General features: G+C 43.0%; 1 protein-coding gene across 7 annotated transcripts in view; it reads left to right on the top strand.

The window, feature by feature from the left end:
* Positions 1-671: 671 nt before the first annotated feature.
* Positions 672-14,608, top strand: part of rgs19 (regulator of G protein signaling 19) — a 23,493-nt gene continuing 9,556 nt past the window's right edge. For 3 of the 7 annotated variants that reach the window (XR_003840911.1, XM_029505989.1, XM_029505988.1), the window contains exon 1: positions 672-1,040. Coding sequence is in view for 5 of the 7 variants with exons in the window: in XM_029505989.1 (XP_029361849.1) it covers positions 984-1,040 (57 nt within the window). In the remaining 2 variants the exon portion in view is untranslated. Of the gene's footprint in view, positions 1,041-1,674; positions 1,879-5,632; positions 5,744-7,769; positions 7,926-14,608 lie in introns of those variants that run through there. The other 4 variants (XM_029505990.1, XM_029505992.1, XM_029505993.1 and 1 more) reach the window with 4 other exon arrangements.

The following is a 14,608-nucleotide window of genomic DNA, read 5'->3' as shown; positions in this document are numbered from 1 at the left end:
CTTTCCAGGATCATCAGTCCGGCGAAGAACGAGGTGACGCTGTAAATCTCTTGGAAGAGGCGAGACCTCGGGGTCGTCGGGGATGTGGCCTGTTGCTGATCTTCGGTGCAAAGCAGGATGCCGATGACTTGTCTTCTTCCCCTCGATTCATCAGTTTCTAAATGGCCGATATCTACACTCATTTTTTCTGACAAATCTAATCAAATATTATTTCATTTAAAAAAAATATATATATTTCCTGTCCAGGTATGGAAACTGTACTTTAAATATGTGCTGATTGAACAGCGACTGAAGTGTATTAGCTCATTAAATCTATAAACCATCACTATATATATATACATATATATATATATATATATATATGTATATATATATGTGTGTGTGTGTGTATTTGAAGTTAGTTTCATCTTTTTAAAGGAAGCATTTCTTTAAAAATGAGATAAAACGTAAAAAAAATTACTATTTTATGAATAATTTTAAATGACTTGTCAGGTATTTAAATGCTTTCTGTTTTTTTATTGTGGTGCAATAAGATTGAATCAAAATAGTTGTGTGTAAAGTTTTATGACTCCGGTCTCCTCCCGCTTTGGATGGACGTGCGAGTCCGCGCATGCGCTCCGTTCACCAGGGTGGTGATCTCTCTCTCTCTCTCTCTCTCTCTGTCACACACACACACACACACACACACTTTCCGTGTCTCTCTCTCTCTCTCTGGGAAAAACCCGAGCAGGAGGAAAGCAGCAGAAGGGGGGAGGAGGAGGACTCCTTCTTCTTCTTCTTCTTCTTCTTCCTCCGGTACGGCGGCGGCGGCGGCGACAGGATATTTGGAAGAAAAAGAAATTATGAGAATAAAAAAATAAAGAAAGAAAGAAAGAAATAAACAACAACAAGAAGGAGGGAAAAAAAAAAAAGACTCCCGGCACCGAATCGGTGACAGAGGAGGAAGAGGAGGAAGAGGAGGAGGAAAAAGAAAAACCACACGGATGTGCCTCCGAAGGCGCAGCGGATACCGCCCTCCGGACCTGATTCATGCCCAGATTGTGAGTATCTGATCGGCTGCAGGAGCGAGTTCCAGCCCGGGGAGAGGAGGAGGGGAGGGGGGGGAGGAGGGGTGCTTTCAGTTTAACCCCCCCCCTACACACACACACACACACACACACACCTTCTGCTCGGTCTCCGGTCGACCGGAGCTTTTCCTCGCTGCTCGGTGTTGAGGGAAAGGTCGGTCTCCGTGATTCCTCCCTCCCTTCCTTCCTCCCTTCCTTCCTTCCTTTCCTTCTTCCCTTTCTCACCTTCCTCCTCTGTTCCCAGTCCCTCTGGGGGGGTGAGGGGAGGTTGGAGTTGATCCTCTTTTTGTTTTATGCCTTCATTTAAAGACACTCACTGTGTGTGGTTGTTTGTTGGGGGGGGGGCTTTTATTTTCTACACAGGAAATGAGTTCAGCACACCAAACTGCTCAGGAAAAAAGTGTTGGGGGGGGGTGGTTCCTGTTTTACTTTGGCTTTATTCTTCTTTGGCTTTATTGTTTTATTCCTTTGACGAGGCATTCATTGCGGTGGGGCGGGGGGGTCAGATACAAGGCCCAGGTCAAAGTTTAGGATTAGCTCGTCATCTGTTGCTACAGCGACAAGGCGCCATCATGACGTCGCCTTCACTGTCACGTGCTTGTGAGCGACGCCGGGGCCTCTCAGGTCGACCCGTTTCGACGGGTTTGTCTTTTGGCGATGTCTGGCTGACCAGTCAGCCGTTGGGGGAGTTTTCGGGTTTCAACCACGTACGCGGCAAAACTTTTCAGAAAACCCCGGAAGGCCACGACAGCCGAGCAGGAAGCTGTCGATTTATTTGGATTTTTCTCCAGCGATCGTAGAGCAGATTGAGGTGATGGAAACGAAAACAGCAGCCTGAATATTGAAACATCATCTCGTTTTCTTTCCTCTGATGACATTAATCCTAAAACCTGGACTCAGTGACCTGCTTCTCTTTCCGACTTTCTGCCATATTAGATATTTGTACGTTCAGCTACTGGAGGCCGATCAACGGCGAATGAAACTGATGATGGCTAGCTAACTTATTTATTTTTTATTTTTTTGGTGCAAACTTGGTGTGGCCTTTGTGTTTTGTAGCTTCAGAGGCCTCGAAGTTTAAAACCTCAGGAAGACGTTGCATTGTTTTCCTTAATTCTGCAGTTAATGCCGCCGGTTTGTGAGCTGTGAAAGTTGTGTTGATCCTCGGTTGTGCAGCTGTGTTGGTTGGCTGGTGACACATATAAGAGATAAGGTGAATCCACCAGTTAGTGTTGTTTTTTTTTTTTTTTTAACAATGTTGGAAAAACTGAAACACCAAATTTAATACTTTTATAGTGAAGGGGGATACGAGGCCTGTGAAAAGACACACGTGCAGAAAAGGTGTGTTTTGAATTTTTTATCACACTGCTGCTCATTTCTGCTTGAGGCAAAACAAGCTGTTTCAACCGTAACACAACACGGAGTATGTGTCCAAACTGCGGATAACGTAGGTGCCAAGTTTTTAATCTGAAGAATGAAAACTGTCCATCATGATTCATTCAGCTTTTTTCTATCAGCAATCAAACTATTTAAGTAAAATGTGAAGTTTTCTACAACCTGTTGCGTCTTTATTCTTTTTTTTGTTAAAAATATGTCACCATTTGTGGTGTTCGTCACGGCAGTGTAGAGTGAAATGATGCCGCAGCAGTTTGGTGTTGGAGATCTTGACGTTGAACCTGAGCTTGATCACCAAACCTTTCTGTTTGTTGTTGTTGTCGTTCTGCATCTGAGAAAATTACATCCAACGTCTTTGTGTTGTGAATTCAGCGACACATTAAAGAGCCCGATCAGCTGATGTGGGTTGTATAACAGTTGATTGCCACAGTTCCCTTCATTTTCCCTGCAGTGTGTCTGCTTTGTTTATAGTGACCTTGCTGCACTCAGCGGCATGTTTATGTGTAAACTGACACTACGAAGTTCCTCCATACTACACAACAGCAGTCGTTTCGCTTTGTCTTTTTCTGTAACACAACTTTAAACTCACACTTATAATGAGTTCGAATATTCCTCTTGGAAATAATATAATCCGATCTAAGACCGAGTGAGGTGGAGCCTGTTCGGACACTTTTAAGAGGAAGAGAAGCAACAAAAGCAGAATCGAATGTGGCGTTGCGTTTTGAGTACACCAAGTTTAAGTGGAAACGGCGCCGCTCCTTTCGTTTCCTTCAGCCCTTCGTTGCGAAGTAAACGCTTTCTTAATGGAGCCTCGACGCAAATGTGGGTGAAGGTGTCGCACAGGAAGGTGCTTATGAAATCCGAAGTAAAGGTGGAAGGAAGTGTCGAGGTTTTGAAAGTGAGGCACTTTTCACTGGGGGGGTTGTGCGTTAAAGCATGTTGAGCTCTTCGTCAACGTTCATGCTTTCGCGCACTCACAGTTGGCAGCCTTAAATTACACACTCACTTGTTTAAAAAAAAAAAAACCCTGAAAGAGAAGTGAGATTTACTACTCAGAGTCTCAGTGAGGGTCAGAAATCTTAAGAAACATCACATCTCTGACTTCTGGCCCGTCAGGAGTCGAGTGTTTTTCCTTCTTCGCGTTGCTGCGAGTTGGCACACACTTCCTCTTCCTGTTTCTTTCTTCATTGTGTCTGTTGCTTGCTTCCCCTTTTTCTTTTCATCGCCTTTCTTTCCTTTGTTTGCCTTCTCTCGCTCTTTCAGCTTCCCCGTTGGTGACTCTTTATTCTTTGTCTCTCCGCTGATGAGCGTCTGTGTATATACTTAAACACTTGAGTCTTTTTATTTTGTGTTTCTAAGAACCAAAAGCCAGCTCAGCTTTCTTTGGCCTGTCGGCCAATCAGAAGACAGGATCTGATCCTCTTCTCTGATTGACTCTTTTCTGAATGATCCAATAAAAAAGGGACAGATTTCAGATCAACCGACTGAGGAACCGAAATTCTGCAAAACTGGATGATGGGTCCTTGTAGGCGGGGTTAAGGGGGAGGGGCTTGACTGCTTTGTTGTGACATCACAAAGACCCACAAACTCTGACTGGCTTGTTTCAAAACTCAGTTTCTGAATCCAGGCTGTGAGCATTTCTCTGTGGACTGAGATTTAGATTCTTTCACTGGATGAATATAGAACCGGGACCTGAAACGGGATCGTAAAGTCCATAAAAAGTCAAATTTCTTCACCGATGTCAGATGAAAAGAAGTTTTTTCAGGTCCTAAAGAAAACGGTCCCATTTTTAGTTTGACCGCTTCATATTTCTGAGCTTATCCAGTGGGATTCTGAAAAGCTCCCACGAGAGGCCAACGTGTTTTCTCAGCCCACAGGAGAAGATGTTATTCTTCAAATAACATCACCAGTTCAGTATTTAAAGGTCCCGTTTGAAACTGGGCCTTCAAATGAGCTATGAGGACTTATGGAGCTTTGTGATGTCACAAATGAAACTCCAAACCCTAAAAATGAAATTAATGAATAAATAGCTGCGGCTAGAGTGAATTCGGGATTTTGCAGGCGTGAGAGTTGAAATTTGTGGATGTTTGAGCGATATTTCTAAATAGCACAAATCAGATCAGATCATCTCAGAAGCTCAACGATCTCCGTGTGCGTTATCTGATTTTCTTTTTTTTTATGGTGATGTGTATGGTGAAAACTTGTAAACAGAGGTGACTCACCTCGGAGCACCCACATCCTTCATCATCACAACGTTCAGTTTCAGACGTCGACTTTGTCTCTCTCCGTCTCGCTGGCCTCGTTTCCAAAAAACACACAGTAAAACTGAATAAAACAAGTCAAAATGTCAGGCAGAGTTCTGGGCTTCTGCGCAGCGTGGTTAAATTCATTACAAGGCTGCGATCTTAGATGGAAGATAAGAGGACACGTGGTGCTCATGACTGTATCGTTCATTCTCTGCCATAACTGTCAGCAGCTCCTGAGCGAGTCTCTGTCTTAGCTTCTTAGCTTCATTAGCTTTCCTGATTGAAACTAAGTGGCACGATGAGCACCGACCTCACAGCTGACCTCTGTCTCATGGTCTCGACGCAGATTTCAAGGAGAAACGAACCCAAGATGGGAATTTGATCACCGTACACGCCGAACATGTTCGGCTTTCTTTTCCCACACGTGCAGCTTTTGACATCGTGAGAAGGTTTTAATTAGCGACGAAGAGACGTTCATGAATGCACCGTTCCGCCTCACTTGCTCTTCAGATATTAGATTGAAGTGTGATCTGTCTGTCTCAGTTCATGATGTCATAGATGAAGGACACACAATGGTTGCACACACACTCACTCTGGCCTTTCTTCTCTCCCTGTGTGTGTGTGTGTGTGTGTGTGTGTGTGTTTTTGTGGATAAATGTATTTACCCCTGGGATTTTTGCCGTATCTTGTGTTGGTGTTGCACACCGTGTTTGCTGTGTGTGCTTTTATTTGTGTAAACTGCGGCTTTGATCCATGACTGCATGGGATGTTTGAACCCTTGTTTGTGTGTTTATAATGTTATTTTATTTTTTTTATGCATTTGTGTTGTGCGCTTCTGTGTGGCATATTTGCGCGTACATTTGTGCATTCCCATTTGTGTGCGCGTGGGGTGTGTTTGCGCGAATGTGTGTTTGTGTATTTATGAAGCAGAGGTCCGAAGCAGAAGGGGGGATGACATGCATGCGTCCGGCCTGCTAACATCGCTGACGACTCGCACACTAACCGACTGCCCGGCCTCACAACATGACGGAAGTACTGGTAAAACAAACGCACATCTTCCTCTCTTTCTACACAAAATGTTTAATTTGTGTGTTTTTTTGTTTTTTGTTGTCATTTTCTTTGTTTCACTGTTTGGGAAATGTTTGCTGTAGAAGATCTAAAGACGGAACCAATTACAGAAGTCATTTGTGTAACATCCTAATATTTAATGTTACGACACAGCCCAGCTCAAATATTGGGATTATTAGTATTTTCATATTTTCACAACTTTTTTGTCAATGTTCTGTAAAAAAAATTTCCATTGTTGGGAAATAATTTAAACCTCCGGTGGAAAAATGTGCAATATGATCTAATATTGTCCCAACTGGAGTTTTAAATAAGGGAGGGGACAAACAGTCAAATCCAAATATTGTCCATTTCTATATTATTGCAATATTTTCTTAATTTCTTTTCAATATAAAGAAAAAAACACCTTTGGTTGTAATCGATATTCATATATCATATATTTTTAGTTGATATGAAAAATGTCTGAATGTCTGGTGTTTTAAACTCTCAACACAGATTATCATTTTACAAAAACCAAACCTTTTTTGTGGGAAGTATGAAAATTCAGTATTATCAAATAGAGATAGTTTGGCAACGTGAACAGATTTTAACCTTCAGTAGATTTTAGAGGAAAAATATCCCGCACAGAAACGCCAAATCATGAATCTTCATGTTGGCTTGATTGTTGGTGAAACATATAAAATGTAGACGGTTTATTTCTTTGCCAGATTAAAAAACTGTAAACGCAGAGTAACCACAAGGTAGATGTGAAATCCACGCTGGGACACTTCGCACGCAGACGGCTCCCAAAGCATCCTGGGAAAGCAGTCAGAGCTGTGGAGGCTCTAAAGTCCAACTCTGTTCATTAGCTGAAGTATCCTGATAGTTACTGGCTCTGCTGTATTTCATCAAATGTTTTTTCTCACTCCTCCTTTAGGTTCTTCTCCTAAATTAAACCTTCACATAATTTCCACATGTCGCTGCTGCCGCTGTTGACTAAACTATATATATCTGCTGTCAGCTTGTCTTCATCCTATCTGCCCAACATTCCTCTCTCGCTGTCTCTCACTTCTTCCCTTTCCCTTCACTCTTATATTTTTCCTGTCTTCACATTCACATCTCACCCGTTTTCCCTCCTCGTCCTGTCACTGTGCCGTTTTCATGTCCACGTTGGTCATCGTTGTGGCTCTTTGTTTGATGCAGGAAGTTCACTAAAGTGTTTTTTTTTTTGTCTACTCTGCCATACGGGAAGTCGCACCTGTGTGTATCTAATAACACATGTTGAGTCCATGATATGGATCAAATTCACTGTGCGATGCTGCCTGAAGCTTAAAAACGTATATTTCCTTAAATTGTCATTTCTTCCATAACACAGCACTTTCATTTTGCGAAACTCTGACCTGCACCTGATTCTCCAGCGTCTTTCTGGGAAATCACAGACTGCTGCTGATGATGGCAGGTTACGGCTGATCTGTTGGATGATTTTGATGTCAAATTTCTTTGCAGTTCGGGTCATGTCGAAACAGGAAAGGGCTTTTCCCCAAATGTTGGCAAAAAGTCTGCAGTCAGTTACGATCTGAGTTTGACTGCACAGCGTCAAACAGGACACTCTCTGGACGGCTGTCCTCTTTCTTTATTCGTGTCCGTCCAGTTGAAGGACAAAAAAGACGCAGCAGAGTTGAGACGAGATGTTGCTGTGTGATGTGTGAGCGTTTGTGTAGCTTCAGGGATACGCAGTCAGACATTTTGGGAAGTTGAGGCACTTGTGTGGAGAGAGACAAGTCTCGACTGGACTCCAAGTTTTGTCCAAGTTCAGAGGAAGAAAGAATGCAAGTGCTGGTTTTTAGCGGCTTTTCCCTTTAAGCCATAACGGCATGAATAGGCCCATGACAGAGCAGGGTTGGGTTGGTGTGTGTCTGTGTGTGGGTGTGTGTGTAGACACCGGGTCTGATTCATCAAGTTTCAGAAAGAAACGAAGAAGCTCTGTCACAATACCTCAGACTCTGTTTCCTCCCCCTCTCTCTCTGCCTCTCTGAACCGTTCGTCTCTTCCTCCTTCGCCGGAGTGAAGAAACGTTGATTGATGGAATCATCATAGCGATTAGCAGAAGAAGGAGCCGTTTGTTCTGACGTCCAGTCGGCCATTGGTGACCCGCCATTGAATCGTCTCGTCTCTGGTGAGCTTTGATGGTTTGGTTGGTTGCTTTGTGGACTCCAGCTGAATGGTTTCATTTCTTCCCTGGCTGCCTTGAACTGTCAGTAAGAGACTGTTTGTCAGACTCATACGATTCGCAGACCCTTCTGTTGTTGACTGAGGATGTTTGTTTGTTGTCTTTCGTTAGATAAACCTTAAAATTGTGTCGTCGTCGTACTTTAAAAACTGTTTTTCTCAGTTCCTGAAAAGTGGACACCGGGGGGGGTCTGTAGTTTTGCATGTTTTGGCTGAGTTGCCACAAAAATATTTTACATGTTTCTGATCAAAAAAGCTGGTTCCAGCCTGAAGTTTGTTGTTTTAAGTAAAATAATTACCAACATGTTAGTTTGGCAACAATTTATTCCAAAAAGGGGAACAGTTAAAAAGTTTAGACACTTTTTATATTTTACAAGTAATCAGTTTATCAGGTAATCATTTTTTTAATGGTTTAAAAAAAAAAAAACAAGAAACTTGGAAACTTGGAAACCAGCAACTTTAGTGCGTTCAAGGATGCTCCAACATCTGAAGAGTCAGATTTGACAACAGGAAATATAAAAAAAGCTCAGTGTTTTTGTTTCCATGCACATCGTGCAGCCAAAAATTTCTTTTCATGATCAAAAAAAATCTCCATCACTATTTCATAAAGATCAGAGATCATCATCTGCTTTCTAAAATGAAAACGGTGTGTTTAACTTCACGTGAAAAGCTCAACAACAGGAAACGCCATTGAAAAGGCTTTTTAATCGATTAAATTCAGGACTTATTAATTCGTTAGAAGTTTCAGCTCTGGCTTTTGGGGTTGAACTCTGGGTCTGGGTCAGATCTTGAGTTTCTCATCCCACTTGTTGACACGGAGGTGTGTGTGATGTGGAGACTTTGGACTTTGTGGACCAGTTTCATTCTCAACAGAATCCCAGAGCTTCTCTTGAGTCCAGAATGAGCTCGGTTTGAATCCGGAGGTCTTCCTCTGTCCAAAAAAAGAAAAGAAATAAGGGAGGAACTATGGGAAAATATGAATCGTCCAGCTACCGACGATGCCTCATCAAAGCAGAGCTGTGAGCGGAATAAAGAGGGAATTAGTGCGACGCGGAGTTGGAGGCTAAAAAGATCTTTCAGTTCATGACGAACATGAGAGATGGTCATGGGGACGTGACAGTCATGGAGATGAGAGAAGGATGCAGCAGTCTGCCTGACGGGAAATGGACCAACTTCTGCTGAAGATCTGTTGGAGTTGTTTTTGTTGAAAAATAATTACAGTTTTTTGTCCCCTCCCATCTACCTGCAGTGGTACCTAACCACGGATTTGTGCGTCTGCATCTATTTGCGATGGAAGTGAGTGGAATTTTTTCAAAGTGCTGAAAAAGTCTTTCCAGTCATTTCCTGTCAGCAGCGATTATGTCGTCACTTTAGCTTTCTTTTTCTTTTTTTTTAAACAATTTTTAGCGGGATATCCACATCCTCTGGACATGTTGCAGCTTGTGTGCAGCAGTGTGTGTGTGTGTGTGTGTGTGTGTGTGTGTCTGTGTGGTTGGTTGGGGTGTGATGTAAGTCGACACGTGTATGGAGGTCTAATTGTGCGGGCATGGTGGTGTGTTAATGAACCCTAGCTCTGAATGCGTGTCTAAGTAGTTTCAGGTTGATTGTGTTTATCTGGCCCCTGTGTGTTTGTGTTTGTGTTTGTGTTTGTGAGAGTGTGTGTTAAAACAGGCTTGTCCATAAAAGGAGAGGAGAGGAGATGAATTAGGGAGATGATTTGGTTTGTCGGCGCAGCCCTCTGGGGAAAAAACCTTGAATCTGTCACTACAGCGCTGTTAGGCTGGATTTATAGACCCACTCACTGTGTGCGTGTGTGTTTGTGTGTCTGTCTGTGTGCGTGAGAGAAAGGCGGTTGTAAAGTAAGGGAGAGTTTTAGTGCGAAGCTGAGGGAGTGTGTGTGACGTTTTCATAGAAAGAGTAAATGAAGAGAGACAGATCAAGAGCAGGGGGAGTGGAGTAGAACGAACTGTGTGAGTTTGTGTGTCTGTGTGTGCGTTGAACAGCTTTAGCAGCATTCAGCATGTCAGGACAAGGAGTTTGGAAGAGCTACCCTCCTCCCTAAAACATTTCCGCTCTCTCCTGGACTGGATCTGGGCTCGGACTCCCTGAGATCCACCTGCAGACTGTAATACAACAAAGTTTCACGCTGACCAAAGCAGAAACACACTCAGACACACAAACTGAGAGGAAAATGGAAGCCAGTTCAGTAAATGCATCTGGGAACTTGAAGGATCAAAGGTCGCATGTTGTTCAAATTGTAAAAATAAGTTGAATACTTTGAATATGATGTGGAGAAAAGCTCCCACTTTAACTGGGACGTTTTGTTTGATTGTGTAGAATTCAGGTGCTATTTGTATGTTGTGTAATTGCTGCGTAGCCAGCATTAGCGTTAGCATCACATTCAAACTTCATCCTTCTTCTCTTCTGCTGATATTGGCCGGCTGGCCTGGCTGGCCCCGGTCCCCTGACATCACATACCGATGGTGACTCTGTGAAGACTTACTGCTGCATTATGGCTTATTGTCGTGTAAACACAATCTTGACGAACGACAACTGCCACAACCTGTTCCTGAAACCACGTTCAGGGGCAGAGAAACCTTTAAAAAAAGTCATAATGTGAAATTGAGTTCAATGTTAACAGAAGTATGATTCAAATCGACAGAAATGACAGAAATGTGGCAGAACTTAGTCGACCCGCAGTGTTTCTTTTGCCATCCTTTACCTCCACCCCGACTGCACCCTTTTCCAGTATTCAGCAAAAAAAGTGCCTCAGTTAACACAACTTTTAAAGGCTTCAGTAATGTCAAATATGAAACCTCAGCAGCAGCAGCAGCAGCAGCTGTTCACAGAAAGAGTGTTCGTGGCTCCGGTGTGTTTCGGAGCTGCATGTAGATGTTTGAAATCAACAAGTCAAACTGCTGCCGCTGCTTCTGTTCAACCTGACTATCGTGTTTCTGCCCTGAGGGTTCTTCCGCTGAGGAGCGTGAACTTTGGTCTGTGGAAGGTCAAGTTCAGGGAGAAGACGTCCTCATTCATCCCCTGATTTCTGCTCAGCTTTCCTCTAAATGGGAAAAGCATCTAAAAATCAACATCGTGTTGCATCGAAGAAACCCGAAATATTTTCTTTTCCAATAGACTTCAAGCAGTGTTTTATTCTGTTTGTCTCTCGACCTGCCCCTGTGACGTCCACCTTTCTGACACACACAGTTGTTGGCCATCGGGTGGTCAGATTATGGAGCGTTAATCTCTGAGATTAATAAAAAAGTGAGTGCTTCATTACTTAAACGCTGCTGGCAGGAGCAGCTGCGTGTGTGTTTGTGTGTGTGTGTGTGTGTTTGTGTGTGTGTGTGTGTACTGTACATGCAGCACACACTCTTTTTAAATGTCATCGTGTGTCCATCTGTGCTGCCAAAGCCTGCAGAGCTGGAGAATCCACCACAGTTCAGCAGGAGGAGCGTGCACGTACGTGCACTGTAGCACTGATTGTTTTCTTTAAAGGTCCCATTCGGTGGTCTCTGACTCTAAACCAGGTCCGGGCTCCTGAACTTTGTGATGTCACAACAAAAGCAGTCACTGCCGGCATCCAGAGGACCAGATCCTCTTTTCTGACTGGCTGAATAAAACTACACTGCGACTGATGTGGTCTGACGGCCATCTTGTATTGACGATGATGTCTTTGATTGACGCGTGAGTCGACCAATCACATTCATCCCCCTGGTCGATCCTTCCGCTGGGCTGTGGCTGGACAGTTGTTGTGTGTGTTTGTGTTTGTGTTGGTGTTGTGGCGTTGTCAGCTATCTGAGCAGCTGTTCTGTTAACTGCTGCTGAAGGACGTGGACTTGCTTCGAGGAACGTCCTTCACCAGAACATGACTGAGGAATGTCGGGCTTGATTTGGCTTTGAAAGGGGATGAACCACATTAAGGCTGTTTTTCCATTCCTTTGTGATTTTTTTTTTTTTTTACAGACTCAGATGATTATATCTGAGTCAGTGAAAACAACAAATGAAAATTATTTCCAGATAAAAACTGCGTGAAGCAGAATAACCAAAGAAAAGTTCCTCTCATGTGTTTGGGTCGTTTCTGATTTATCTGATCAGGAGTTCTGCTCATTAATGATGAAAAATCAGCTCCAGATATCTGATTGTCTTTATTCTGTCAACACAATAAACTCAGAAACATACAGGACTGATCCAGAGACGTCAGAAAGGGACGTACTGATCGAGATCCGAACTACCTTTGTTGATGAATGTTTGAACGGAGGTGAACACGGACAAATCAGGAGCTAACGTGGCGATATGTAATATTTATTTTAATTCTGCTCTTCCAAAAGAGCCAAAAGTTTCAGGTTCTGAAGGAACTAATGAAAAATCATTCATCATTAATCATTAGAGCGAAGCCACCAAGATGAGTTGTCTCACTCCCTTGATGTACATGTAGCCTGTGCCCTTAAGCAAGGCATTTACACACCCGACCAGTTTGTCTATTAGTCCGTGTGTGTGTGTGTGTGTGTGTGTGTGTGTGTGTGTGTGTGTGTGTGTGTGTGCTTTGTAGGGTGGTGTGAGAAACCAACATGTATGCTCTGTTAACCTCAATAGGATAAATAAAGGCAAAAAAAATATTTGCAGAGAAGATAAGGAAGTGAACTACTTGGTGTGTCTGTGTGTGTGTGTGTGTGTGTGTGTGTGTGTCTGTGTGTGTGTGTGTGTGTGTGTGTGTGTGTGTGTGTGTCTGTGTGTGTCTGTGTGTGTGTGTGTGTGTGTGTGTGTGTGTCAGAGTCATTTCTAAGTCTTTCTAATATCATCTAATTTAATCAGATTAACACTCCAACTCAAATCCTGTTAAACACCACCCGTGCACACACACACACACACACACACACACACACACACACACACACACACACACACACAGTAATGGGATAAAAGAGGAAGTGAGACATCTGCTCAAAAGGAAGTGCACACTTAAGGTTTTCTTTCTTTCGTTCGTTGTCTCTCTCATTCATAAACACACACACACACACACACACACACACACACAAAGCTGAAACCGGATAGCTGTGTGTTATAAAAGATGGTGCAGGTGATAAAACAGAGAAAGGGAGTGTTCCTGTCTTTGGTCTGATAGAGCAGCTAAACTGTGACATCAGCACAGTGTGTATGTGTGTGTGTTTGTGTTTGTGTGTATACTCACTGCTGGACAGACAGATTTTACATACACACACACGCACACACACACGCACACATTGCCCAGCTCAAACCAACAGTTCCATCAGTGTGCTGTTCATGCCGCCCTGAAACTCTTGAGCGTGACCTTTGACCTTTTGTTCTTTTTATGGGCTCAATAAATGTTTTATTTGTGCTGTCAGACTCCATTTTATTTTGTTTCATAGCTCATTTTCTAAATCTGACCTGGCTCCGCCCACAGCTGTAATAAACAATCCTGTTCCCTTAGCATTAGCTTTAACTAAGGCACTGCGGCCTGATCAGCCATTTATTTCCGGCTGTTCGTTAATCTTCAGATAAGAAGCCACAGGACATCTTCCTGTTCCCTGGCTTCTTAGCTTGGTCACAGGAGGTTCAGGTTTGGAAGCTAAACTGGACTCGGTGAAAGGGGGCGTGGCCTCAGTGTTCAAATGTTCAGCATGTTTATTTTCATCAATGAGCCCAGATTTAAGTTTAAAAGAAAATGTTGCTGTCTTCAATGATTCATTTACACCATCATAAACCAGTGTGTCACAACATTGGCACACACACAGACACACACACACACACACACAGGTCAGCGTGCTGGAGGCTAACGTTAGCTGAGCTGCACTTTAACCAGTTTAGAGAAATTTTAAAATAACACAAATCTGAACTAATGATGATGGACTCTGTGTGTGTGTGAGGTAGACTATGCAGTCAGACGTGTCAGTGTGTACGACAATACATTGTGTATAGTTGCGTTGAACTCTTCTTGTCTCGTAGTTGTGTTTGAGTTGTGTAACGCACTTTGTCTTGTGTTCTTAAGACAAACAAATTGTTGTAAAAAAACAAACAAACATGTTGGCTCTAAGAACAGACACATGAGCATTAGCCTTCATACAGGAACCTGTGTGTGTGTGTGTGATCACAACTCAATCACATGATGCATCACATTACTCCCTCTCTTTCACTTCCTCTCTTCTGCATGGTCTCTCTCTCTCTCCGGTTGATTCAGATGTTTTTTGAATTTGTGTTTTTTACTCCATCGGCTCTGTATTTTTCTCTCCATCCTTTTGTTTATTCTTTCTCTCATCTTGATTTAACTTCCTTTTTGTGTGTGTGTCACCCAGATCTCGCTGTTAGTTATTTATTTCTTGACTTAAATAAAAGCTAAAAAAAACCCAGCTCCAGTCCCGACAGACACACACAGGACTGCAGTATGAACCGAGCTGTCTTCGTGTGATTACAGTAAACTAACGCAGTCACATGACGACAGTTTTTGGCCTCAGTCTGACACCACTGCTGTTGTTGCAGCTCAGGTTTCCAGTTGGAACACGTTAAAAGTTCTATTCCATATTTTTTTATATCCACCTATAAAGTTTTTGAGTCACAGGTTCCTCTCAAATGAAACAAAATACTCCTTTCAGGTTTTTTATTAGCAGACTG

This window comes from Echeneis naucrates, chromosome 7 (genome assembly GCF_900963305.1).
Source record: "Echeneis naucrates chromosome 7, fEcheNa1.1, whole genome shotgun sequence".
NCBI lineage: Eukaryota > Metazoa > Chordata > Actinopteri > Carangiformes > Echeneidae > Echeneis > Echeneis naucrates.
This window is presented reverse-complemented; position numbering and strand designations above follow the sequence as displayed.